This window comes from Falco biarmicus, chromosome 13 (assembly GCF_023638135.1).
Source record: "Falco biarmicus isolate bFalBia1 chromosome 13, bFalBia1.pri, whole genome shotgun sequence".
Classification (NCBI taxonomy): Eukaryota; Metazoa; Chordata; class Aves; order Falconiformes; family Falconidae; genus Falco; species Falco biarmicus.
The window spans coordinates 29,046,508-29,069,343 of record NC_079300.1 but is presented as its reverse complement, the minus strand read 5'-3'; the positions used below and the strand labels follow the sequence as shown (position 1 = coordinate 29,069,343).

Sequence of the window (22,836 nt, the reverse complement as noted above, 5' to 3'; positions counted from 1 at the left end):
TTTTCATTACTTTAGAGCTGTCACATCAGTTTTATTTTCCAGGGCAACGCAGAGCCCCACACTCCACAGCTGCTCCTGTACCCTCTGTTCACAGAGCCAGTTAGACACACACTTCTTCAGCCAGTTTCCCACAGGCTTAATTTTCACTTTTTCTTTCAGGAGTGGTTCCTGCTTTTCTGTTTCTCTCTCTGTTCAGGTCTCTAGTAACTTTTTTTGCGGTTACTGTTGTGTGAATTGGAGTCATAAAAGCAACGTTAGGATCTTGACCAGAGCAGCAGTTTCTTAGCAAGTCTGTCAGCCAGTGTTAGTCTGTAAATGTTAATTTCATAAACATTTCATAAACAGAAGTACTGTGTTCCATCAGCTCTGACAGTCTTGATAGACAGTGATCATTTTTACTACAGTTAAACTGGTTACATGTATGACACCTAAGCTGACTTACAGTTGTTTTGCTTGATACTCTTTACACAATACCTTTAAAGGTAGTACCTATGAAAATCCGTATGTGAAAACCTACTGAGAGGGAGCACTGTCACGCATGTCTGTAACGGTGGGGAATTTCAGAGCCTCTCTCAGCTGTTTCCTGACGAGCTGTGCTGACAGCTGATACTTGATCCTGTGACTGTTTGCCCAGCTGGTTAGAGACACCATCCACCAGTGCCGGTGCTGCCGCACTGCAGCTGAGCACAGGACTGGTGCCAGCGGGGGCAGCTGAGGCCAGATTATTTTACATGAAGCCAATGAACCTGTTGGTCAGGTGTTCCTCTTCCAAGTACAGGCTTCGAAAATGGACAGTGAATCAGCATCATCTATGTCCCAATTCTTCAGCAACAGTTATTCTCTTTAAACTCCTAAGAACGGTCTGTTCTCGGGGAGGGGGGGGGTGGCGGGGGGTGGCGGTGTGTGTTAACCGTAACCACTTACACCCTGTCTTTGAACCCTCCAGACACTGAGGCATTCTCCCAAACCCACAAGTTCATCCCAAATCTCCCATTTACAACAGCAGTATGAGTGCAAACGTTAACTTCGTTACTCGTAATCGCCCAGCCACACTTCACGCAGCTGCAGGCCTTTGCCATGGAGCAATTGCACAAGTCCCGTGGCACATGGGCAGCACTAGCAGCGTGCAGGCTGCCCAGGACTGCGCTCACAGAAGGGTGCAGCGTGTGGCTCTATCCCACTTCCCTCCCCAACCGGTAAAGGCGAAACAGAAGATCGCTCACGAACTACTCCTTTCCCATATACACACAACGTATATTTACCACCTCTTTGTTACCCATGAAAATTTCCAAGGGAGCTGATGCCAAGAACTGCTGTCTCCTCTCCCTGCCCCAGCCCTCTATGCCCCCAGTCCTCTAAGCCCCTCATCCTTCCCTGTCCCTCAGGGCAGCGCTAGCACGACCCTTTAGTGACCTGTTTAACGTCTCGTTCAGGGAGCGCAGAGAGATGCTGGCTTTAGCCATCTTCCCGGAGAGCACAAAGAGAAGAAATAAAAGCCGGAGTGGGCTCGATCCTCTCTCCTGAAGCAGGCAGCAATGACAGGGACAGAGGATCTGACTCCTGCTGCGGGTTGTTTGTACTGAGGCTTTTTATAGACTGATGTCCAAATATAGGTCATAGATGCACAGACACATGCTCACGAACGTATCCCATACTGAACCACCCACCCGCACCACTTCTGATCCTCTCCATCTTCATACGTAAATTCAGAGGTGACACGAAAGGGGGTACCTACACTATTCTGCTTTTTTTCCTGTGTTTTGGGTTCATTTTGCTGGAGCACCAGCTAGTTCGTGTCTTGGGCCAAAATCTCCTGCTGTTAAAGGCTGTGCAGGCAGATTGCCTTTTTTTTTTTTTTTAAAAAAAAAAAAAAAAAAGGGGATGATGGTAAAATCACATTTGGCTGAGAATGAGTTGTGTTCGGCTGTGAGGAGCTGCTTTGAGCAAAACCAAGACAGCTGGAATCTCTTCCATAAAGGATGGACAGCCAGCACAACTGGCTAATGATTTTCAGGAGCTGGGTATGCAAAAAAGAGGTGGAAAGTTTTCCATCAAAAAGAAGAAAAGAGGCACATAGATAATGTGCGTCTGGTACCAGCACAGCTGGTGAAACAAGACAGCACAAACTCCACGTTACCAAAGCAGATCTTCAGCCAGTACCAGGCATTCAGTTTGGTGGAAGGTTAAGGACAGCCTGAGAAAAAAAAAAAAAAAAAAAAGCTTTTTCCTTTTAATAATTTGCCTGTTCCATGGGAAATCCAGCCTGAACTGAACACGTCAAGAGCTGCAGCATTCCCACTTACGTTCTCCCCACCTTCAACCTGCAAATTCAGAGATGTTTCCAGGAAACCAAGTTCTGCTCGTTGTGTTTCTAAAGCTTTGGGAAGACAGTGGAAATATCGGGGCAAGGAGGGGCTGTGCCTTTGGCCCTTTGTAGTCCCCCTGTGATGGGGTATGCAGCGTACTTTTTGACACAATTTTGTGTAAGTTTGGCAAGATTAGCATGAGTATAGGAACATGGGAGCAGTGAGAGAGAAAGCATTTATTAAGACAAATGTAATAGTTATTTTTCCCCTGGGATAAACAACTAAATGCACAAGACAGCTGACCCATTAAACAGATGTTAACTTTTCCCCTGCTCCTTTGTTTACCACAGTGTGAAAAAATCCAATTGGCAATGACAGTTAAACTAATTTGATTACTCATTAACTGATGCTTCTCTAGTCTTATATGCAGCTGCTGACAAACTAATGAAAAATATATTTCCACTATGGCCAATTTAAGCTAACTGTGACACAGTTTAACGGGGAGAGTAATGTAAAGCACTGCTATAGTTAAAAATGCAAGGAGTTCAGCCAAAGACATCTCTGTTATTGCTCAGCATTCTCATTTAGCATTGCGGGTGTCCCTGTCAGCGTGATTTTCTTCCTCCAACCTCAATTATGTCAGCTTAGTCATGAACTAGTATTACCCCTAAATAGATTGAAACCAGTTTCACTTAAATTCAAGAAGCAAACTGCCAACCCTGCAAGACATGGCTGCAGTGAATACAAACAGCCGCTGAAAGCCTTAACATGAGGCCAGTTACATTGCGAGTCCTTGTGTGAGTACACAGCAAATCCCCTTCCAAAGAATGCAGCAGGTTTCACTGTTCAATTCACCGTCAGTGGATGCAACTGGAGTAATTTCAAACACTCCAAGAAGTGGTTTATGCCCCACAAATTTCTTTAAACGTCTCAGCAGCTAAGCTTCTGGCAGTGGATACACAGATACAGAACTACTCTGATCAGCAACTAATACTCTCTTGGAGCCTTTGAGCCACGCGCACGAGATCCAGTTCACCTTCTCTCCGTGCTCAATGGTTAGCTTTGGTAACACTCTAGCGTTTGAAGCCACTTTGTTGAGCTTTCTGTCTTTTCTGGTGGATGCAGGTGCTTGGGCCTTCCTTCTCTGCAGAGATTTTGCTGGACTTTGCTCCTGCTTTCCAATGTCACTGCTGACATCCCAGAGCAAGACTTTCCCGTCATTGCCTCCAGTCAACAACCAGTACGCTTCTGGCATAAAAAGGACCTGCGATACTCCTAAGCTGTGACCTAGAAACTCCAGCTCACGTTCAAACTTGGCACCAGTGACTCTGAATATTCTGACTTTACCGTCTTGAGCTCCGCAGCCAAAGATGTTGCCGCACGGTGCGACAGACAGGGAATGTGCAAGCGGCGGGTTAAAGAACTGGCCCGCTGACTGTGGACTGTCTTCCTCACTTTCACACTCCTGCAGGTTTGTGGTCCACAAGGGGCGAGCTTTCTGCAGGTTCCACAGCATAACCTTGAAAGAAAAGTATAAATCGGTAATTTGTCTGTTTTACGTAACATCAGATCTTTTGCTAACAGTAAAAATAAACAATCGCACTTCTGGCTCCAGCAGAGGAAAGGCTACGCATGAGTGCAAGATATGCAAGATGTGCTGCGAGGAGTGGTTAAACTTTACCTGATAAATACAGCAAACCTTTACGGCGTGCCTCCCACACCCTCATACCGCCCTACTCAGCACAGAGTCAGTGACTCGCACCTTCAGACCACAAAACGGATGAACAAACTGTTCTGAATGCTTTCACATTCATCTCGGCAGTAGTAATCATGACATAGTGCCCATCATTATTTAAATTATTTAAAATATATTAAATTATTTAAAAGGAAGGACACGGAAACGCTAGCAGTAAATAGAGAACATTAGCATTCTGAATTTTGGTTCTCTCTCTGCTACGTACTTGTCCTAAAATAATCACTCCCATGAATGTGTGTGAAAAATGGAACAGCAAAAGGCAAAGAGCAGTTCAGGCCCTCATTTTTAAACAGACAGATGTTTGGGGGTTTTTTTTCTATCCAATGAGTAGATCCAGTTTGTGCTTCCACCATATCGAGGCAGGGCACGCTTTTCCTGACGAGATGGGGGGGAGGCTGTGCTTTTAGGTTTGCTTTTAAAATGCCACCCCACCTCCAAGCTCCTCATGAAGCAATAACCGTGCCTTCAAATGCACCCTGCATCTCTCGTACAGCAATTCAAGTACCATAGGTTTATACCACACCAGTTAAAAATAATTCCGTCGATACTTTTGTAGGACCTGAATGGATAATGAGCATTTTCAAGGCCAACGGATATGAAAGCACGAGTCAGTCTAATGCAGGACTGGTGTGTTGTTTGCTTTTTTTAATCAAAGCTTTAATTTGTTGTTAATAAAAATATTCCTCCACTAGTGATCTCCAGTAGAAAGTACAGGAGTCTTTAAATTTGTGCCCCAAAAGAACTTGTCACACTGCACTGGGTCTGCATTTCTGGAATCCAGATCACACAAAGACTTCCAAACTATGTCGTTTCCTGCAATTTCGCTGTTTTAGTGACCACTGTTGCTGCTACATTAGAACTCCTTTGCTACCGATGCAAGGGAAGACTTCCCATGACAACAGTGTGTGCAGGGCAAAGTAAATCAGAGAGGCTGGGTCCTAATGCTTAAGGCAAACACTCCCATTTTCGGCACAGACAACTGCAACAGCTTTATGAACTCATCAAGTGCTAACAAGTTTTCTGCAGCCTAAGTATTTTCTGTCCTCATAGCGTTTTCCCTGCTTTCATGGAACTTCTGAAGAAAACCTGGCAACCTAAATCTCAGTTCCCATCAGCTACAGCTTCACTGAGGGTTTGACATGCGAGCACAGAACATGTTCTGATGCTCATAGAGCTTGTAAACAAGTCCAAAGACAGGCTGCTGCACAGCATTTCAGAGTACTGCAGCTCAGCGTCTCTTTATGAAATGATGTATCTTAAAGCCAGCCTCAATGCACAAAACCACTTTTTTCATTTTACAAAACCCCACTAACGAATTCCTACCATCTGGGGACATTGACTTTCACCTAAAAAACAACTTGCTGAGCTACAGTAAACCGTACTAAAACTGAAAAGTCACAAAAAATGACCAGTTCACTTGCACAGCAGTGGTATACAAACGCTTAGAATTCTGATAAAAAGTTTCCAGCCACAGGCTTGTGAATCTGTATTTTAGAGACCCGAATTAAGCCAGCTGTCTAAGATGCTGGGCGTTTACTCCTCTCAGACTGATACTTTGGTACCTCTGAAGTTTCTCACAGTACTTCAGTTAGAATCCTACATCCATCTTCTAGTCAACCTAAGGAAAAAAAAACTGGAAAATTTCTGAATATTTGGCAAAGTCTAAACCTGGCATACTTCCATCAATCAGCCCCTATTTGGATAAACTTACTGAATTTATACAATCTATGCCTTTCATATGGAAAAATACCACTTACACTAAGTATCGGCATGTATTCGTTCCAACGGGTGTTAGATGCACTTCAGTTTCAGTAACACGGGGTGAAACTGCTCAGTGTTGCTGTAATAGTGCTAGAACCATTGAAACCTATGCAGAAGTGATAGTTTTAATCTCGGGCTAAATCAGGAACATGGTCAGATCTCAACCACTGGAAGAAATTACTGAAAAACATCTGTTCTGGGTGGCCAACTCTGGCAACGTAACTCAAAAGGCTCCGTTAACTCCTAGCACGGTCTTTCTCAGAATGCTTCCACAAGTGGTGTGAAAAGGACAAAGTTTCCTCTTCGCAAGGACAGAGAAGCATAAAAGGCAAGGAATATTTAATGCTTCCAAGAGGTTAATCAGAACAAAGTATAAATTATAAAAATGACTTGTCCTTAGAGTGATACATGCCACTTGGAAAGATATTTATCTACCTGCAGTGAAGAGTTCCTCCTAGCATCCTGTCCACTTCAAGCATTTTGCCTTTTTCTAACTACCATCTGTATTTGGTCTGCAGCCGTAACTGATCACCAGGGACAGCTGCTGGTTTTGCTCAGTCCAACGGGGAGCTAACATGGCATGAGCATGCTCTGCACCATATTCTGATTCCTGCCCCCCCCCCCCCCTCACTTTTAGACTGTAAATGGATATGGAGGGAAGAGAAAAACGGGGAGAGGAACTGCTGAGCAGAATCTGGCACAAACAGCCTCAACACTGAGCTTGTCCACCAAAACTACTTTGGAACAGTTAAGGAGCTTTCCAGCGACAAGGCTGTACACTCTTGCTCTTGGTGAAAGTCTGCTGGCGCCTCACTACACAGGTGGGTAGTTACCATTTCACTTCTCTAATAACCATCTACTTGTATGCAAATCACCTGCATGTCCAGTCCACAGGAAACTAGGCTTTGAGGCCGCTGAGGTCGAAAGGCAACAGAGGAGCAGATGTTTAAGTGTCTCAAGGACCGGCTGACTTTCTTGTTTTCCAGGTCCATAACCTTTATTGCCCCCGAGTCATCTGCCGCAGCCAAGAAACTGTCGGTCTCATTCACTGAGAGGCAGTTGATCTCCTCCTCATTCACATGGAAGCCTTCAACGGGCTCCTTGAGGGATCGGGCATCCAGCAAACTGACAGTTTCTCCGTGGGAGGTGTACAGCCTGGCGGGATGGCGGGGAGAGAACACCACGGAGGTCACGTCGTCTGCCTTCGGGAGCTGGAGCTGTCCCACCAGGGCACCTCTCCCGTCCCAGAGCGCGAGCTCGCCTCTCTCCGCACCTGAAGCCACCAGGCCCTCCGTGTTTACATTCAAGCACAATACAGAGGTCGAATGTCCACCCGTCCATTTGGCTGCCATGTTTCAGGGACACCTCTGAAACAAACAAAAACCTGAATGGCGCTCCTGATGGTCTCCTTACAGCGGAAAGCTTATCAAAGCAACGGGATCAACCCGCTGACTGTAACTCAAACCACTTGAAACTCTAACGGCTAATTAAAACAGGCACCTCTGCAGATCAGTCCCCAAATGAAACTTTGGCTCAACCAGCGTCAACATCAGCTACAACGGTGCGGGACAGTGGCGCTGGCACGCGTGGCTGCGCGGCACGTGGAGGACGGCGGCTCCGATGGCTGCGAGGGGCAGAGCCGCTTCCCCAGCGCGTAAGGGCACAGCACGGCCGGCAGAACGGGGCACGGGAAGGGGCGGGGGGGACGGCGAACCGGGCCGGTCTCGGAGCCGGCAGCCCCACCGGGCGGGAGCACACGGACACTTGCCCGGCCCGGCTGCGAGGCCGGGGCAGCCCGAGCCCGCCTGGCCCGGGGGAGCGGGAGGAACTGGCGGAGCCGGAGGGCGCTGCCTTGGCGGCGGGTTAGGGGCAGGCATTGGCGGGACTAAGTTTTAACCCACGGCGCAGGCGGCTCCGTGCTCCCGAGGGGAAGCGGGTCCCTCGGCACCGGCACCGCCCGGGCCACCGGCACCGCCCGGGCCGCAGGCGCGGCCACCGATCCCGCCCCGGCCCCTTCCCTGGCGCGACCCCCGAGCGCTCCGGGGCCGGTTCAGCGGGGGGCAGAGCGGGGGGGCCGGGGACGCCGCGGGGGCTGTCCCGGCTGCAGCGCCCGGCCCCGCCGCCTGAGCCCCGCTGCTTACAGGCAGCGCAGCCCCCCTGGGTCGGGGCCCGGCCTTTACCGACCCGACCCTGCGCTGCACCGCGCCTGTGCCCGGCACAGCCCGGCCGCCCGCCGCCCACGAGGGTCCTGCCGCTCACGCAGCGCCGCCGGCCCCCGCCCGCCCGCCGCGGGGGCGCAGCCCGGCCCGGGGCAGCCTCACCTCCGCGCTGCGCCGCCCGCTCCTGCGCCGCGTCCCGCGTCCCGCCCCGCGCCTGCGCCGTGGCCAGGGGCGGGCTGCCGGCGGCGGTGATGGCGGCGCCGGCCGCCCCCGCGCCGTGAGGGCCTCGGGGCCCGCGCCCGCCGCCGCCGCTGTCGCCGTCGAGGCGGGGGACACAGCGCGGCCCGGCCCGGCCCGCCGGGCGTTCGGGGGGGGGGGGGTGCGAGGCGATGGCGGCGGGCCCCGGCGGCGGGGCGGCGGCGGCGGGGGGCCCGGGCTGGCGGCTGCCGGGGCGGGTGCTGGAGCTGGTGTTCTCCTACCTGGAGCTGCGGGAGCTGCGGAGCTGCGCGCTGGTCTGCAAGCTGTGGCACCGCGTGCTGCACGGCGACGAGAACAGCGAGGTGTGGCGCAGCCTGGCGGCCCGCTGCCTGGCCGAGGAGGCCCTGCGCACCGACATCCTCTGCAACGTGCCCACCTACAAGGGCAAGGTGAGCCCGGCACCCCCAGCCCCGCGGCGGAGCCCCCCACCACCCCCCGACAGCCCCTGAGCATCCCCCCCCCGCGACAGCCCCTGAGCATCCTCCCCCCGCGACAGCCCCTGAGCATCCTTCCCCCCCCCCCCCCGCGACAGCCCCTGAGCATCCTTCCCCCCCCCCCCCGCGACAGCCCCTGAGCATCCTTCCCCCCGCCCCCCGCGACAGCCCCTGAGCATCCTCCCCCTGTCCCCCCCGCGACAGCCCCTGAGCATCCTCCCCCTGTCCCCCCCCCGACAGCCCCTGAGCATCCTCCCCCCGCGACAGCCCCTGAGCATCCTTCCCCCCCCCCCCCCGCGACAGCCCCTGAGCATCCTCCCCCTGTCCCCCCCGCGACAGCCCCTGAGCATCCTCCCCCTGTCCCCCCCCCCGACAGCCCCTGAGCATCCTCCCCCCGCGACAGCCCCTGAGCATCCTTCCCCCCCCCCCCGCGACAGCCCCTGAGCATCCTTCCCCCCCCCCCCCCCGGGGAGGGGCAGCAAAACACGGCAGGATTTTATCTCCTCTGCCCCTCCCTGCCCCCCATCTCCCCCTTAGGTCCGTGCCTTCCACCACGCCTTCAGCACCAACGACTGCTCGCGGAACGTCTACATCAAGAAGAACGGCTTCACGCTGCACCGCAACCCCATTGCCCAGAGCACGGACGGGGCTCGGACCAAGATCGGCTTCAGCGAGGGCCGCCATGCCTGGGAGGTGTGGTGGGAGGGCCCGCTGGGCACCGTGGCCGTCATTGGCATCGCCACGAAGCGGGCGGCCATGCAGTGCCAGGGCTACGTGGCCCTGCTGGGGAGCGATGACCAGAGTTGGGGCTGGAACCTGGTGGACAATAACTTGCTGCATAACGGCGAGGTGAACGGCAGCTTCCCCCAGTGCAATAACGCACCCAAATACCAGGTGAGCGGGGCTTGGCGTGGGCTGGAAGCTCCACCATGTCTGACGGCAGCTGTTTGTCATGAGCCTCTTCCCTCGTCTGTCCTGGCCGGCTGCTGCCTTGGCCCTGGGTGCCCACTCAGGGGTGTCGCGAGCCCTCCCTGCGGAAGGCGGGTGGCTCTGCCTTGCGAGCCCTTTGCCCCTTCGTTTGCTGCTTCGTCGGGCTGCGCCGGTGCGGTGCTGAACGCACCTGGCCCTCGCTCGTTTCCACGCTTCCCTCAACTCCCGAGCGCGGAGCGTGTGCTGTGGTTGCCTCTTGGACACCGTGTTGCTTTTTGAAATAAAAGCTGGAAGGGCTGCTGCAGCCTCCTGAAGTAGTGACTCGCCCCGCAGCAGGGTGAACCTCGGTGGGATTTTGCCCCTTTGCTGTGTGAGCTGAGGTTAGGGTTAGGTAAGAGTCTTCCTGCACAAACCTGCAGCTGCTGAGTGCTGCTCGTTTGCCTGCTGGCTGCGTTCCCGTAGGTGACAGCCCTTGGCTGGGCTGGGATGTTCAGATAATTTCAGGTTATTAAAGAGCAAGTGCCAGTTCCACCTTTTTGTCCCTATAGAAGAGTTTATCTTTGTTCTTCTGGCTGCTCGCACAACTCCATCCTGACTGCTGGAGTCCCTGGCGTTACACCTTAAGCAGTATGCAGTATAATTTCCATCTGGTAATGCTGTGGCTTTGTATGAGCATTGGCTTATGTTTCAGTTGTGGGTGAAGATCTGTGTAGTAACTTGGATATGATATTCCTGCCTTTCACGTAAAATTTCACTGCTAAGCACTCAATTCTGTCTGAAGGTTATTCCTGCAGGTTTTGGGGATAATCGCTAAAACTAGTGTAATTAAAAAGATTTAGATCTCTTTCCATTTGCACATTCCCTCGCCTGCAAACTGGATCTGCACATTCCAGCCTCAACCCTTTGTGGTTGCTTTCTGCTGCCCTTGCCTAGGCCTGTCTGCAGCAGCAGGGTGAGGAAAGGTCTTGAAGCTGAGAGCCCCCAGCTCACGCGGGGACTCAAGGGTGAATGCAGTCGCTGCTTTCTCTGTAAGAATTGGTGAGAGCTCAAATGGGTGATCCTTTGGAGTATTTTATGTTTATTAAGACATGTACAGTGATCTGCTCATAGAAAGCACACTTAAAGGAAACGCACATGTGTGTTAGCGTCTGTTAGAGCAAAAAAGGAATCCTCGGCGTTGGGGCTGGCTGGTGAAGGATCAGAAGTTTGTGCGGCATCCTGCTGTGCTTGCTGCTGGTGGCTGGGACTTCTATTTATGTCTAAAATAATGTGTACTGGAGAAATGCAGGGAGCACCGTGCAGGCTTTGATCTGAGACTCTTGCCGTGTTCAGTGTTAGTTTCACTCGTGTGTGTGTGTATATATATATATATATATATATAAAAAAATATGTTAGGTTTTTCACTTTTTTTGCTGAAGCTTTGCACTGGAATTTCCCTCTGCATTGGTGAGGGAATACCTCTGTCAGCGACAGCACCTGCACAGTAGCCTATACCGGTATATTTTGTGTGTGGGAGCTTTCTAAAACAAGTTAGTTGTCTGCTCTTCATAGAGCTACTGCTCAGCGATAGCAACAGCTAAATACTGAGTCCAGGTACTTGGAGGCCATTACAAAGTCTTCAAAACTCTACAGTATTCTGAAGCACGTGGCATGCAGTATGGTCACTCTCGGTGCCCTTGCAAGGTTCATATGGGAAGGGTGATGTTTATTATCACGTAGGTGGTTAGTTACAGGCTGCCCGCTGGAAACAGGCAGCAGAGGTACTGGGGATCCTCGTGCATTTGAGCAAAATTGAGTAATTCCTGTCATAAAAGTAACGAAATCATGAGAAACAAGAAAGCCTTGCTTTAAAATTACCTGCTGCGTTAAACATTGGCGATGCTTGATTTTTGTGTCTCATTTGAATATGCTGACTCTGTCTGTGCATTTTTATTTTTTTAAATTTGATTTCCCCCTTCTGTCTCTGTTTACAGATAGGTGAAAGGATCCGAGTTATCCTGGACATGGAAGACAAAACGTTAGCGTTTGAGAGGGGCTACGAGTTCTTGGGAGTTGCCTTCAGAGGACTGCCAAAAGTTTGCCTGTATCCGGCAGTGTCTGCTGTGTACGGTAACACAGAAGTGACTTTGGTCTACCTGGGAAAACCTTTGGATGGATGACGTGGATCGTTCCGTTGGGACATCGAGATGTGGATGATTGGGAGGAGAAATCTGCATGTTGGTTAGAGGGAAACGTGTATTAGAGGAAAAACGAAAAAGTGTGGGTGTGTGTCCAGGAACCATCGAGGGAATCACGTGGCGTTTTGGAACAGAGGACCAGCCATACTTCGGGAATTGTGTGACATTTCCTCTTTCTACCAGGCCAGAAAAATCCTCAGGGTTGCAGTTGGTTGAGTGGGAAGCTGACACATGCATGTTGCAACAGATTTCATTGCTAAGATGGCAGTATGTGACCTCAAATATTTAAGAAAGGATTTGATAACAAAACTGCTTGAGGAAGTTAACCTGAGATTTGTAAGTAGCGTGTTTTGTGAAAGACTCCCATTTTAAAACTGCTTGTTCCTTCCCTTCCCTCCTTTGGGCCAATGTGGGTACCGGAGGAGAGCGAGTCTGGTTGGGTTTTATTTACAGTTTTTAACATACTGAGAAGCATGGTCCGTCTGGACTGTCCTTCTCTAGTATAATGATACAAAATGTGTGCAGCTATTTTTAAGTGTATTTTAAGGGTTGTATATATAGAACACGTTGAAAAGAACAGTTAAAAGAAAGGGTTTGCTTTATTCTAACTGGGACATAATTTCTTAACGGGGGAAAAAACCCACCCCACCCCACTGCGTGGCATCAGAAAATATACCTCGGACAGGTATATGACATTCATGTAAGTGTACTTCTGTTGTATTGTGAAGCATTTTGGGATGCTCTTGCGGAGTACGGTGCTACATCGGGTCATTTTCTGTGGAAGTTTCCATTGCTTTAGCAACAGGTTTTTTTCTCTGTAGGAAACGCAGAACGTTTTCCCCGTGAGTTTCCTTTCGCCAAAATCTGCGGTTCCCTTTAGGAAGGGAAACCGCAACACAGTGGTCAGCTCATCTTCCTTTCAACATCAAAAGTCCTGACTTTCAAAAGCATCCCTATACTTCCTAATTACTATTGCAAAATGTTTCACAGTAATGAGGAAGGAGCATTCAAGTTTCTGAATCCAGACCTTGCTTTTGGCTTAGGTGGCTTTTGTGAGGCTTTTAAGACTTGACTGAACCTTTCTTTCATTAAATAAGATCCCCCCGTCCCCCGGTATTCACCTGCCTGTTGTCAGTCAGGAGGAGTAAAACTCTCACGAGCCCTTCGGTGGCAATTCTGGATCAGGTTCGACGTGCCGGCTTTTCGCTTGCACCGGTTTTCTGAAGACCACGCGCAGAGCCCCCGGCGTGCGGGTGTGCTGGCGTATGGGCTGGGGCGGCCGGGGGCTGCGGGGTGTACCGGGGAGCCGCGTTCTGGGGAAACCCTTTCCCCCTGAGGCTGAGAGCTCGGTGGGGACCCCCAGAAGGGCTGCTTTTACCGGGGCATTGACACCTGCCAGCCCTGCGGCTCTTGTCTCTCGTTTCTCCTTGGCTGGTGTTTCCCAGAGCTGTCTGAACTGTTTCAGAGTTGGCCATGCTTTTCAGAGAGGGAGAAGGAAATGTTTATACAACCCCTTTTTGCTTTATTTGCGCTAGAGAATGTGAATTGCTTAATATCAGACACCGGCAAGAGGAATTCCTCCTGGCATTACGCGGGTCATGGGAGGGGAGCGGTGCGAGCAGGTGAGGGAGGCTCCTCGTCTGCTGCTGCTGAGCTGTCTTGGAGTGCTTCTAGCCTCGCAGGTAACCAAGTTCTGCACTGGAACAGAGTATGTATGTCATTACCATTTAAAAGGATTTAAAAGTATTTATTTGTTTTGTGTGTTGTTTATTGCTTAAAGGCAGTATCGGGGTCCGTTGCTCTTGGCTGGGTTAAAGAAACAAAATACGTGGTGAGAAATGAAGATGTTTTAAGTGGTGTTGAGAACTGAATAAATTATGTGGGACGGGCACGCGAGTAACTTTTGGAGAAATCTGTTACAAGCATTGATTGTACTAACCTGTACAGTATGTGTCTGCATAGCAGAACTGGGGGTGTGAGGCGGGGAAAAAAAGAAGCAAAACCCTGTCCAACTTCAGAAAATAAAATTGTCCCCGAGATGAATGTGTGCTCAATGCAGTCCTGAAAGGCACGACCTCTGCGCTTGTTCATGAATCCAATTAGATGCAAGTAAACCCTGAGAACTTCTGAGGAGTTTTATCCACGAATTGAGATTGGTTTCCATTCTTCAGACTGCTTCTTACCCTATAAATAATTTCTCTAAATTAGAAATGCTGAAAGTTGAACATTCCTTAAGGGTGGGTTTGGGGGGGACTCACTTGTGTATGATTATAACTTATTCCTGGAGACCAATGCTGGCTGTACAAAATATTAAAATAAACTCTGCTATAATTCCGAAGGATGTAGTGGTGTGGATTGTTGTAATGACCAGCCGGCTGGTGTGACTGTTGGGATCACCACCTGCTGTGGTGCTAGGCGAAAAGGAGGAGCGGTTCAGTGCAGAGAAGGTGGAGGTGTTGGGATGGCGATGTGCTGTGTGACTGCTTGAGCAGAGAGAATCTGATCTGATGAGTGGTTAACGAGGACTTGAAAACGTGGTGTGCTCGCTCCTGCCCTGCCGCCCTGTCAGTGTCTCTGCTGCTCTCTGCTTCTGTAGCTTTCCATATGATGGTCAATATTTTGTGGTGCTTTTAGGAAGAAGTAGGAGACTCTTGTGGTTGTGAGTTCCAAGGCACTTTCCAAACCCTCTGCATCAGGTATCTGCTTTTAAGCAGTGAGCTTCTGACTAATATCTTTGAGCCACTTCAGGAGCGAAGAGGTTTGATGCTGGCTTGCCAAAAATGTAGAATCACTTTTTCTAGCCTGAGCTACTTTCGAGTCGGCTAATAAACAGCCATTTGCAGTATTTTCCCTACCCCAACTGGTGACTTGACTGCTTTGGTCAGGAGGAACATCAACTGTCCATAGCTCCCATAACAGTCAGATTCCCAAGTCTTGGCTTCGGAATCCTGCAGGACATCCAGAATTTTTTGATAGGTGAGCATTTTTTCTATTGTTTGAATAAACCCCAGAATTTCTTGTGGTTTAAGTGCGCTGTGAAATCTCTTGGGAGCTTAACAGTTGCTGATCTGATCTGGGCATGTTGCTGTGTCCGAGGAAGCAAGGAGCTCGGGGCAGCCGTTGGGCTCGGGGCAGAGGAGGTCCTTGGCTTTGCTGGTGACTGTGTTGGCCTGAAGTCAGTTGTGTGACCTCTTTTTTTGTGAGAGGACAGGGGTGTTGCTGGAATGAACTAATAAATCAAAAGGGCATGGGAAAATTACCCGGGCAGGGAGATTTTCCCCAAGATGTGTTGTGTTTCCTTCCCCTCCCTACTGACAGTGCAGCGGTGAGTGTCTGTTTTTGGGAGTCTTCTACTAGCAAATGCCATTTGGTTTGTCACTTTTGGCCTTGTTTCAGGTGACGGAGCCAGCCGGGAGCAGATGGCCTTGATCCTGTGGGCTGAGCTGCGGCTGCCTCGGATGCGGCTGTGTTCTCTGTCTGCCTCTGAATCCGATTGCAAGCTGCAATATTAGCTTTTCTCTCCGCTTGCCGATGACTTACTTTTTAAATTTCCTTAACACCCGGGTGCGTTTTCCAGATGGCTGCCGCTATTTTTTTCCTCTTCCATTTTCACTGGGATGATGACAGCAGGGATGACAATTAAAATAGTGCTTGGCCTGATCATAGTTTGATCATACAAAACGTATTTTCCCCAAGTATGCGAGAGGTAACCAGCCCCTAGCGATTCCTGAACCTGTGTATTTTGATACTGATATTCCAGTTCTAGCTGAATCTTTGCACGTTATAAATAGCTGTGGACGCCGGCAGGATCGCAGCTACAAGTGCTGCCGTTCTCCAGAACGCTGCCGGTGCTTGCACAGTGCAGATAATTTGGTGAAATCTGTAGCTGGCAAATGTCGCTATCGAAACCTGCTCTAGGAGCCTTTCTGCCTGTACAAAAGAGGTTTTAAATGCTTGGGAGTGCAATGTGTTTGATTTCTGCACGCGATAGCAGTCCACCTCGCACCAAGGTATAATTTGGTTGGAAGGAAAATTAATGAAGTGGGAAATGAATACAGAAGGCTTTTCCTGCAGTGATGCTAAACCTGCTGGTTGGTACTTGAAGCAGCTTTCTCTAGCGCTGTATGGTGACTTATGAATGACTTCTGACACCTTCCCACAAGAGGGCAAAGTTAACAGCCTTGGGGCAGCCTAGGCTTCCCATTTCCTAAGTGATGTGCAAAATAAACATTTAATATGGAACCTCCTCCGTTAGCCTTTGCCTCCCGTCCTTTTAAAAAACCAGAACAAACTAAAAAAACCTCAACGAAGCAGGTGCTTGCTGAGAAGTGGATAACGGGCTTAGGATTTTTAAAATGTACTTCATTTGAACCCTTGATCCTGAAATTAGGCTGAGCAAATCTTTGCGTTTCAGAAAATCCTCTCCAGTGACAGTAAACTGAGCTGAGACTCCGAGATCACCTTAAAAGGTAGAAAGGGGTTTGAGAGGCTCAAACAAAATGTCATGGTTACCATTCAAGGTCTGCTTTTCCCCAGAGCTGCTTTTCTTCCTCTCAGGCATTTACGGTCAGGAAATAGTGATATCGTCAAAATATTATTATAAAAATAATAATTTAAATTCCATTGTGGCTGAACACCCCCACTCCCAAATTATTATTGAAAAGGGAATTTTAAATAAAACTTGTTGTATATTGCAAGGGTTGATTATTTTTCTGCAATTTTACCAGCTCCAGGGTATCTCTTTCCTTCCGTGCCTGCTCTTGCAGATGTGTTGAGCTAGCTGGAGTTGTTTCATGTTTGCTTGATGTATTTTGTCTTTTTAATCTGTATTGTTCTACCTATGTTAAAAGCCTACACGTTGTTGTAAAACAGCTGCTTTCACATCTGTCCCCGCCGTTGGAGCGTGCCTCTGAAGATGCACTGTGCAAATGAAGCCACGAAATGCTGCGCTCTGGCAAACGTTCCGGCTCGGTTGCATAGCCGCAGCAGGACATGCTGGCATCCTTCCTTCCCTGCCTCCGTTTAACGCGGTCCGTCCGCTCTGGTCTGCAGCGGCTGAGTTGGGAAATCGAGGCGAGACAAAACCTGATGGATCCCGGGAAGCACAGGCCGATGTTCACCCCAGGCAGGTGAGGTGTGCTGCGTGTGTGAGCTTCCCTGGACTCTCTGTACCACGGTAACGTGTTAAATCTGCGAGCGAGTGGGGTGCGGGCTGTTCTCCCTGCCCAGCACCTCCATGGTACCAGTTTACAGGTAACAAACTGCTGGTTGCAGCTTCAGCTGCAAGAGCGACTTTGGTGCATCGGGGACCGACAGCCTACGAGCGAGTTATTACGAGGTTATGAAGTTCTTTTCTTTCCTGAGCATCCTGTGCTTAGAAGTAAGCCGTGTCTCGTTGCTTTTAAATGGCTATTTAAGAGAGTACACTCCGCCAGCTTCAGGACGTGACTATAACGACTAAGTGCTGGACAAACCTGCCAGCGAGGGGATGGATGTTAACCCAAATGTTCTTGTCTGATATTCCAGATACTGCAGTGGTTAAAGCTTTTCAGTCTGTCCACCATCTCCAAATTGCATTTTGGGGGTTTTGTTGGCTTTTTGTTGTTGTTGTTGGTTCTTTTTTTTATGTGCTCAGGTGACAGAGAACGTTTCTCTCATGCCAGATCCCATCTGACACTGGGCACCTCCTGCAAAGCCTCGTGCAGGAGCAGAGCTTGAGGGCAGGATCTTGCGCTTTGTAAACGGCAAAGAGAGTTTACCTCTGCTTTAGCATACGATTTTGTCTTATTCCTGGAAAAATAATTGACCTATGCAGAACTGGAGCAGAGTTGGAACCAACACCAGTGGGACTCGGGGGAGCGTGCAGTATGGAAATAAGTTTGTTTTACCAGTCAACCTGTGGCCCGGTGATCTCAGCCCACCATACTGTGCATCTCTGGGATGTGGCTTGTCTTTACTGGCAGACAGTTTGCGGCGCTTCTCGGAAGAACAGTGGAGTACAGGAGGGGAAGATCTGTGTTACTGTTTGATGCAACTTTTTGAACTTTCCCCCTCTCTCACTCTCCTGTGTTAATTCAGGTCTCAAACTGGAAGGTGAAAGCCAGCTCCCAGTCTCTCCCAGACAGAGCTACAGGAATGAGGTCTCAGATACAACAGTGATGTCACATCCGGGTTAGAATTTATTTTAAAAAACCACAGAAACTTCCATCATGCCAGCTTTTTCTGTTTTCTTATGTGAGACGAAGGAATATGCCCTAAATGCAAGAGTGTGCGCCGATCCCCAGACCCTGCAGACTGGCTTTTCTTTGTCACTTGTCCTACAGGTCTCATGCTAGAAGGGAGGGATGCTGAGCCCTGCGGCTGAAGACCTGGGGAAGGAAGATCTCGGAGCATGAGCCTGGGCTGCCGTCCGCCTGCAGGAGGGTTGCTGGGGAGATAACATGGCGTAGCAGGGACATCGGCTGTCCTGGCCGGAGGGGAAAGCTGGGTGGGATACGCTTCACCCTGTGAGGAGCTGAGATCGTTTCACTTCCCTCTGCATTAATGACAGAATTACTCACTTCTCTTAACCAGAAGGCGGCAGGAAAGGAGTACGTGTGACTACAAATGGGAGTAGTTTTTCTTGCCGCAGTTGACGTTGCTGAATGGTGCCCTGGCAGTGCCTTGTCCGTGCCTTCTCCTGACTTAAAGCTTCCAGTCCCAGTGGTTTTATGCTCAAAACTTCGGTGAATGTACTGGAGTAGACAAGCGGGGGAGGTTTCCTGGTTTTAATGGCTTATTTTATTGTACAGTACAAAAGAAAAGGTCAGTTTATCCATATCTGGCAGCCCTGTGGGAAAGACTTGGGCAACACTTCCAGGTCTAGCATAAGCACAGACCAAACTGCAGATGTAAGCAACCTGGTCGTGGGGCTTTCCAGCTTGTGAGGAGATCTAGGAGGAAAGATCATTTGTCTTCTCTGGTGTCAGCCGCTTGTTTCTCCTGCAGGTGCATCGTAAGCAGTTCTCTAGAGCGTCTGGACTTCAGTAGTGTCTGTCTCATGGCTCCTAAGGGAGCGGATGCATTTGGCTTCCAGTTGCTGCAGAAATACAGGGCTCCGCTGCTTGGACACCTGCTGTGTCCTGCTGCATGCTCTGCTCAGAGGACCCTGTGATCTGGCCGCTCTGCGGCTCTGCAGGGAGGAGGTTCACATCGGTGTGGCGGAGCATCCCTTGTGCAGACCTCAAAGCCCCAGCCTGGGAGAGCCCGCGGGGTGGGCTTGGCTGCCTGTGCGGCGAGCAAAGGGGGAAACGAGATCGCTTCTGTGGCTCCCCCTTCTGTGGCCTGGCTCCTCCTCATTTACATCTCTCACGCTGTCAGATGTGGGAAAGGGAAGAGCCGTGATGGTGACCGCAGGGATGAAGCTGCTGGTGCTGGACCTGCCCGCGGGGGGGGCACTGGGACGCATCCTCGCCCCCCGGCGCAGGGGTCCAGGGAGCAGCTGTGGCCGAGCTGCTGACCAGTTCCCTGCTTCCCACGTGGCCCAGCGCCCTCAGAAACGTGGTTTTGCTTTCTACTAAGACCTATTTCTGCCTTTCTTCTGAGCCCCACAGAGGATACTCGCACCTTTTGGTGACCAAAGGATCAAAGGGGGCATCTCCTGTGAGACTGCTGTTGTGGGGCTCCTGGCTGGTGTCTATGTCCTCAACCAAATGTCCTCCAAGCCCAAAGGTGTAATTTTCCCAGTTGTTCGTGCTGGAAGCTCACCTGGTTCCCGGTGGGCTCGTCGCACCCATGGTGGGTTGGTTTCCTTCTCCTCTCTGGGCTCGCACAGCCCTGATGTCCACTGGTGCCAGCAGCCGGCGCCTCGCTGCAAAGGCGAGCGAGCAAGCTCTGCGCTCCGCTCAGAACAACCTAGAATTAATTCAAAGACGGCGTCTTTGAACCCACTCTTTCCATCCGAAAACCTGGCAGGAGCCAGGAGATGAGGGCTGAAAATGGGGGAGCAAAGGTGGGCCGAGCAGTGGGTGAATGGGAGTCACAGAGCAAGAGCGAGCCAGGAGCGGGGGCTGCTGCTGGAGGGGGAGAGGGAGTCGGGGGAGGCTGGGCCCGGGGGAGGGTGCTGTGGCTGCGGGGGGCTCCCAGGCACTCGAGCCGCTGTGGAACCGGAGCCTGAAGCTTTACTTTAGTGACTGGTGTCAGCGCTAGCACATGCGTTTCCTTGGCGGGAGACCAAGCACGGCTGGGTGTATGAGCAGGCAGGTGGTTTGGCAACAGCTGGCGGGGAAAGAAGATTTTTCGAAGCCGATTATAAATCGCTGATTTTTGTCTCTTGGTTTCCCCTGTAAGAAATACACCGAAGGGAAGCCGTGCTTCTTGCAGAGCTCCAGGTCAGCTGCAGTGCTGGGGCTGTGGGGATGCCCCTTGTCATGTACATCGATGCATCTGCGCCATGGGATGGGACGTGTCCCTAGCTGTTCCCTGGGGATAAACTGGGTGGATTCCGGTTGAGAAATTCAGCCAGGTGAACTTTCAGAGCTGTAGCTTAAAGTGAAGCTATCCAGCTGTCTGTTTTATCTTTTCCCTTTCGGCCATGTAGCAAATGATCTGTTTTCTTCTTTATGTTCTCACTTCATGTTGTATTAGAGGCAATCACCACTAACGGCGCCTTCTGAGATGCGGTAGAGCTTCAGCTTCCCCAGTTTTAACCAGAGCAGCTGATTAAACTTCTTTGCTTGTGTCTTGATATGTTTGCGCTGCCTGTGCGCACTTCAGCCAAGCAGCAAATGAAAATTTGATGTGGGTTTTAAAGATAAAATTTGGATTTTCTTCAATTTTCAGAGTCATCACTGACACGGTGCCGGGGGGTGAGCGGCGCAGGGGGGACGCTGCCTTCGCCCTACGGCTGCTCCTCCCTTTCGGTGAACTCCAACAGGCGACGTGCGGCTGCGAGGGAGTCAGTTGCTGGAGCCCCCCTGACACTGTCTGTGATGCTGTTCGCGGTTTCCCAGGAGCCTGGAGATCATGATGTTTCTGTAGGTATTTACCTAAGGCTCCCAGGCTTGTTTCCCAGTGCAGCTGGTTCTTCTCCCAGTCTCTTTCCCTTTGCAGGGGTGCTCTCTGCGTTCTCTCCTTGTCCGGCAAAATGCTGGAGACAGAGCAGAGCCCGGAGTCAGTCTGGGGGTGCTTTGCGCACTCACCCCTGGCGGAACAACTTGTTTAATTCCCTCCAGTTCTCCATCGCAGTGGGAGTGGAGGAAGCTCGTGGGAAAACATTTCTCTCTTGCTTTGCCCTGACCCGTCCGAGGCTGTGGTCCGGCTGGTGTGTGAACCGTGAGTGACCTTTCTCTTGGTGCTTCCACCCTGGAAGGAACCGCGTTTCCTGCAGGAAAACGGGGCACGCCGAGGCGCAGCCGTGGGGTCACGGTGTCTCCCGTGCCACGGGCTCCGGTGCCGGTGCTGCAGGCCGGGCCGGCCGGGAGGCTGCTCTCTTGTTGCAGCTTTTCTTTTGGTTTGTGCTTGAGACTTTGAGAGCTGTTCAGGGGGAAAAAGTGGTTTGGAGGGAACAGGAGGAGGGAGGGATGGAGGAAGCTCACTGGGTGTGAAACCCTGTGGGGATTCCCAGTCCTGTCCTACAGCCGCAGGAGCTGCAGCTGCGTGGTGGACACAGCTCCTCGCGGCTGCGTCTCCAGTTTAATCCAGGTGTGTTGCCGAGCTGGGGTGGAGCTTGGTGAGGAGCTGGTCAGGCCAGCAGCTCCCGGCAGCTCAGTCCCTATCCCTTTACCCTACTGTTCTTAAAGCATAAATAAAAAGCCCTCAAAGCACACATCCAGTCCTTACTGGGAGGGCTGGGTGGGGGCGTGATGCTGCTTGAGAGGAAGAGGAGGGGAGCAAGCAGCAGCTTTGGGATGTTTTCAAACGCCTCTGGCTGCAGGATGTGGGGCAAGTGTGAAATGCAGGGCGCTGCCAGCTGCCCGGCGCGGGAGCAGCCCTGACGTCGGCTGCTTTCCGGGGAGGACAGCGTGGGCCAAACACGCCAGGTGGCACGGGGGCCCCCCTGCCCCACGGTGCCCCACCAGCGAGCGCCTTGGCTGCTGGGGAGAGGGGGTCGCGCTGGCCAGGCTTTGGTCACCCAGAGTAGCGGGCTGGGGGTGACATGTGCTGTTTTCTCTGCCAGCTGCTCCTGGGCTGCAGGGAGGGAGCCAGTTCGACCCACGGGGGGCCACTCTGTTTGGTGGCACCACGTGGAGGCATCACATCAGAAGGTCTCCTGAGGCCTCCAGACCATCCAGAGCAGATATTGCCCCAGGTGAGGACACCAGAGTTCTATGGCTTCAGGACTTCCCAGCCCAGGGCAAATCTCCGCTGGCTCCAAGCATCAGATGAGTGGGTTTTGTTCGGGTTGGGCTCACGGCAGGGTTTTGGGGATGAGGAGCGGGTTTGTAATCCTTGGCCAGTCTCAGCCCTTCATGTGACCTTGAGCAACGCCATGGGAATTTTGCCCTGGTGCGGAGCTTCTGCCATCTGCTCTGGTTCACTTGGATGAGGAGTGTTTCTTTCTTTTCCTTCTTGATTTTTGTACTTAAAACTTCCTTGAAAATGGAGGAAATGAAACCACAGGGCTTTTTTGTGAGTGATATGGGAGAGTTCAGCTTCTTTCCAGAGAAGAAATGAAATTTAGGGTGAAGTCAGAAAAACCATCTCCCCAGCCATTTGTACGGGCTGGCAGGGGTCTGGGGGCCGCTTGGTCGGGCGGGTGGGGGTGACCCAGGCCGTGACAGCCCTTGGTGGGGTGCTTGGGGTGCCACAGTAACACGGTTCATCTCTTGATTGCTGCAGAAGGTCCCATTGGTGCCGGTGCCTGGGATGTGGAGCACGGACATCGCAGGGTGGTACCTGCTGATCCCACCGGACAGGTTCCTGTGGTGGGGCTCAATCTTTTCTCTGTGTTTTTTGAACCCTTTCCCAGCTAGGTAAATCCAGGCAAACATTTTTGCCCCTCAGCAGCTGGATTTGTTGAGGATTTGGGGGTGCATGGGGACCCTGGGGGGTTACGGGACACACAGGGGGTGGAAG

The 22,836-nt window shown here is 51.3% G+C and overlaps 2 protein-coding genes and 1 long non-coding RNA gene across 6 annotated transcripts; 2 read left to right on the top strand and 1 right to left on the bottom strand.

Annotated features, from left to right (window-relative positions):
• Positions 1-2,523: 2,523 nt before the first annotated feature.
• On the bottom strand, positions 2,524-8,193 carry WDR53 (WD repeat domain 53). 4 transcript variants are annotated; one of them, XM_056358112.1, is made up of 3 exons: positions 8,145-8,193; positions 6,699-7,190; positions 2,524-3,825 (listed from the first exon to the last, which is right to left on the bottom strand). In XM_056358112.1, the coding sequence occupies exons 2-3, from the start codon at positions 7,173-7,175 to the stop codon at positions 3,244-3,246; spliced, it is 1,059 nt and encodes a 352-aa protein (XP_056214087.1). In that variant the 5' UTR covers positions 7,176-7,190; positions 8,145-8,193; the 3' UTR covers positions 2,524-3,243. The 4 variants fall into 4 exon arrangements, with proteins under 4 accessions (XP_056214087.1, XP_056214088.1, XP_056214089.1 ...); XM_056358113.1 differs by lacking the exon at positions 8,145-8,193 and adding an exon at positions 8,008-8,137 and having other exon boundaries at positions 6,699-7,188; XM_056358114.1 differs by lacking the exon at positions 8,145-8,193 and adding an exon at positions 7,324-7,996.
• A 53-nt stretch (positions 8,194-8,246) lies between these two features.
• On the top strand, positions 8,247-14,119 carry FBXO45 (F-box protein 45). The gene is made up of 3 exons (XM_056358119.1): positions 8,247-8,629; positions 9,212-9,568; positions 11,578-14,119. The coding sequence occupies exons 1-3, from the start codon at positions 8,372-8,374 to the stop codon at positions 11,761-11,763; spliced, it is 801 nt and encodes a 266-aa protein (XP_056214094.1). The 5' UTR covers positions 8,247-8,371; the 3' UTR covers positions 11,764-14,119.
• A 228-nt stretch (positions 14,120-14,347) lies between these two features.
• LOC130157970 (uncharacterized) lies at positions 14,348-22,809 on the top strand. Its single transcript, XR_008825104.1, has 3 exons — positions 14,348-20,799; positions 21,938-22,069; positions 22,600-22,809. It is a non-coding gene; the product is annotated as an uncharacterized LOC130157970 (long non-coding RNA).
• Positions 22,810-22,836: the final 27 nt, after the last annotated feature.